The 4083-nt window shown below is 40.0% G+C and overlaps 1 protein-coding gene across 1 annotated transcript in view; it reads left to right on the plus strand.

Moving 5' to 3' along the window:
- CSUI_010142 (tyrosine kinase-like protein) overlaps positions 1-4007 on the plus strand; it is a 6577-nt gene extending 2570 nt beyond the window's left edge. The window contains exons 3-6 of the mRNA XM_068070247.1: positions 21-81; positions 1111-1220; positions 2217-2694; positions 3222-4007. Of these exons, the coding sequence (XP_067917777.1) occupies positions 21-81; positions 1111-1220; positions 2217-2694; positions 3222-3725 (1153 nt within the window). The 3' untranslated portion in view covers positions 3726-4007. The remainder of the gene's footprint in view (positions 1-20; positions 82-1110; positions 1221-2216; positions 2695-3221) is intronic.
- The last annotated feature ends 76 nt before the right edge of the window (positions 4008-4083 follow it).

Consider the following 4083-nt stretch of genomic DNA (forward strand, 5'->3'; position numbering starts at 1 on the left):
TCTTTCTTTCTTTCTTGTAGACCTCCAGAGATGGTCGACTTTTACAAGAAGTTTCTCATCAATACCCAAGTCGATATTTGGGTATATCCACACATACACACATACACATACAGACATATACAGACATATATATAGACACATATAAATCTATGTCTTTCACATACACCCTGTATATAGATGTATTAGAGAGATACAGATACAGCCATGGATGGCTTGTGTATTGGATGTGAGGGAAGTCTCACCTTGCACTAGTAGAAGCAGTACTACTAGTACTGTCTCCGCTCTATACATCCTTCATCTTCTCTTTTCTTTACCGCGTCTACGTAGATACATTTATGCATGTGTATATATACATCTGTGTCCATATAGGCATACATATATATACATATACATATATTTATATATATATATATACATATTTCTGGAGAGAGAATCCAGAGACAGAGAGGGAGAACCTAACGCGTATGCACACTGATCTACTATCCTCATAAGTTTATATTTGCATATATACAGATACATATGCTTGGATATGTATATATATCTGTATATATATNNATTGAACATACCGGCAGCACGGAACTCGACGCCCGCTCCTTGGTCGCCCGCCCGCTGCTGCACGCTCTCACGCACTCCGCTTTTGGTGGATCTTTCTGATCCGCAACGCGGTCCCCCTCCGCAACCCCGGCGATTTTGAACGGCGCGCCGTCGTCCTCGTCCCGCCGCATCGCCTTGCTCTTACTCGCCTTAGCTTTCCTAGCTACCTTCGGCTTTGGTGGAGGAGTCGGCTTGACTCCATCCAGGTCCACGGTGGAGGGTTGCTTGTCCTTCTCCCGTTTCTTCCGTGATTTCTCCTCCGACTTTTTCTTCTTGCTGCCCTTCGTCCACGTTGTAGCTTGTCCATATACATATATTACATATATATGCATGTATATGCATATCTGGACTGGGAGAGGTGCCAAGACGTATATATATATATATATATATATGTGCGTCTACATAGTCTATGTGAATTATATGTCTAGGGTGACTATCTTTATGTCAATATGTATATGTAGGTGTACGAGTAGTATGAGTATTGGTCGTTGTGTTGTATGTGTTAATGTGCTGTAGATGTTGGGGTGTATTTTATATACGCTATGCTTCTCACGTCATCCATTCCAAGAAGAGACGTCGTCACTGGCTATCTCCAACGCGAACTACTCTATACCTCCACATACAAAGTACGACAGAAACACACAAGACATTTCGACCTCTCTCTCTTCCATTCTTCTTCTTCTTCTTTCTTTCTTTCTCAACATATCCCATGGGCAGTCTGTCTCTCCTTTCTCTTCTCTTCGCTTCTTTCTCTATCTACATACAGACCTCCACGCAATCATATAGGATCCATATCTATCGCGGCATAGAGATCTATGTACATACACGAGTCTTTTCACATACATATGTATATCTTTTGCACACCCTAGGTACGTGTATACATCTCTTTATAGAGGTATATACATCTATCTATCTCTCTATGTATGTACAGAAGGTAGTTGTATGCAGTCTACTGGTATAGAGATAAGCATGAAGAAACCCATAAATTTCTCTCCCTATCTCGATCCCTATCACTCCTCTTAACGTCCCATCCATAGTTACGTATTCCTTCGTTCACCTTTTTCACTCTTCAAACTCTATCTCCACTTTTATATAGGTACAGATGGAGATAGACATATATCGATATATATATATATATAATTTGATATAGATAGATATATGTATAGAGGTGCATAGACACATCTTTGTCTATATCTCTTTACACATCTCTATAGACATGCTTCTCCATCCACAGGAGAGGTCCCGTTTTCTTTCTTTCTTTCGCACTCTTTCTTTCTTCTCCAACTTATCGACAACATACCTATATACAACACAAACTACTACGGCTACTATGACTACTATGACTGCTATGCCTATCATGAGTATTGGTAGATGAGGGGAGAATGGAGTGGAGTCTCCACCTTAAGTCTTCAGTCTTTTCTTCTTCTTCTTGTTGTTCCTTGTGTCGTTTTTTCTTCTTTGAATTCTTTCTCCTTCGTTTTCTTTCTTGTCCTTTCTTTCTTTCTTTGGCTGGGAGAGATGTTTCTTTCTATGAAGAAGATGAAGAGGCGAAGTAGGAAGAGATTTCTTTTATGCGGGTGAATGGCCTTTCATTGATGTGCTTGAGACGTGTGTTGATGTAGATACAGCCGAGAATTGATAGGCTTAATAGAATGGTTACTATCTATCAATCCAAGTGATAGGCCTTCTTCTTCTCTTCTTGCTCGCCTTCTTCAAAATGAAGCCACTTTCCGAGAAGGCATGCAAGCTTATCTCTCAACAAAAGAAGCAGAGGAGAAGAAGAACAAGAAGAAGAAAGACGAAGAAGAAAGCCCTCTTCATCTCTCTTCTTTTTCTCCTCCTTCTTTCTCAAGTCAAAGCAAACCCAAGAGAAAGAAGTTGCGAGAAGAGAAAGAAGAAGAAAGAGAAAGAGGAGACCATTCTTCTTCTTCTTTCTATCTGGAAGATGATAGAAGAGGTGGAGATCTCCTGATCGTTACGAAGAAGAAGAAAAAGAAAGAAAAGAAAAAGAATAAAGAAGAAGGAGAAGAAGAAGATGCGGAAGATCGATCTCCGTCAAAAGAAAAGAAAGAAAAAGAAGAGAAAGCAAACAACGACCATGTACGTCTCTCTCTCTCTCTCTCTCGTGAAAGAATCTTCTTCTGCTTAGGGAGTCTTCTTCTCCTAAGCTTTGCAACTCCTTCTCCTCACGTCGCTCGCCAGAAATATACAGGGGGAAGGCTTCTGTGTATAGATAATACATCGATCCAGAGATAGAGATACATGTACATAGATCTACGAAGAGTAGAGAGGGAAAGATTCCTGATAGGTAGATAGAACTAAAGAGGTATATATAGATAGAAAGATTACAGATACATTAAAGACCGATAGATAGATAGATAGATAGGTAGGTAGGGGGGTATCTATATGTATGTATATGTGTGTATATGTATGTATAGATTAGCTGAAGTATATATGTATGAGATTCGTTGTCGTGGAGTTGTATGTGTGAAGTTTGTGTACGGAAAGTCTTCTTCTTCTCTTCTTTTAGCTGGAGGGGGAAGTCTTGTCTCTCCTCTCGGGTGGTTTGCTTACTGATATATATCACTCTTTCTCCTTCCCTTTTCTTTTCTTTAATTCTCAAGCAGAAAAATCCTCATTTGATTGATGATAAAAAGACGAAGACGAAAGAAGAGTTATTTCCTCCTCCTTCAACTGCAAAGAAGAAAAATTTCTCATCTTCTTCTTCACCGTCAGGTGTATGTACACTTCAACAGAATTGTGAAGATAACTTTTTCTTTTCTTCCGATTTCGATCCTTTTGCCAGTCATGACAACCTCCCTACATGTGACCTCCGTTCTTCTTCTTCTTCTCCTAAGTGTTTTCAAGGTAAGGAGACCAACCCTGCCGATTTCGGCTCTTCTTCTTCTCCTCCCTCTTCTTCTTCCTCCTCTCCCTTCGACTTTTTCTTCGAAGACAATCGAGGACAAGAGGAGGAACACAAAAGAATGGGAGAGGAAAAGAAGAAGAAGAAGAGCAGCAAGCCCGATTTTGATGATTCATCCGCAGTAAGTTTCTTCCCTTCTTCATCTTCTTCTTCCTCTTCTTCTTCTTCTTCCTCTAGGCTTTGGTGTGCCAGCAGAGATGGATGAATCTTCTTCTCTGCTTCTTCCTCTTGTCTTCTTTCTTTTCTCAGCATGAACTTCTTCTTCTTCCTCTCTTCGTTCTTTCTTTCTTTCTCACTCTTTCTTTCCTTCTTTCTCTTTCTTTTCTTTTCATGCGTGCCTATCTATCTATCTGTCTATCTATCTTTCTATTTGTCTCTTTCTCTTTTCTGTGTAATTTCGTTCGCCAAGTCTGACGTTTGATCTCCCGGAATGAATAGTCACAATAGTAAGCATAAGAGTAAGAGTAACTACTACTACTACCACCCCTCATACAGACGTTCTTTCTTCATTTCTTTCTCACTCTTTCTTTCTTTTTCTTCTTCTTCTCCCCCTTTTCTCTTAC

This window comes from Cystoisospora suis (assembly GCF_002600585.1).
Source record: "Cystoisospora suis strain Wien I chromosome Unknown contig_6738, whole genome shotgun sequence".
NCBI lineage: Eukaryota > Apicomplexa > Conoidasida > Eucoccidiorida > Sarcocystidae > Cystoisospora > Cystoisospora suis.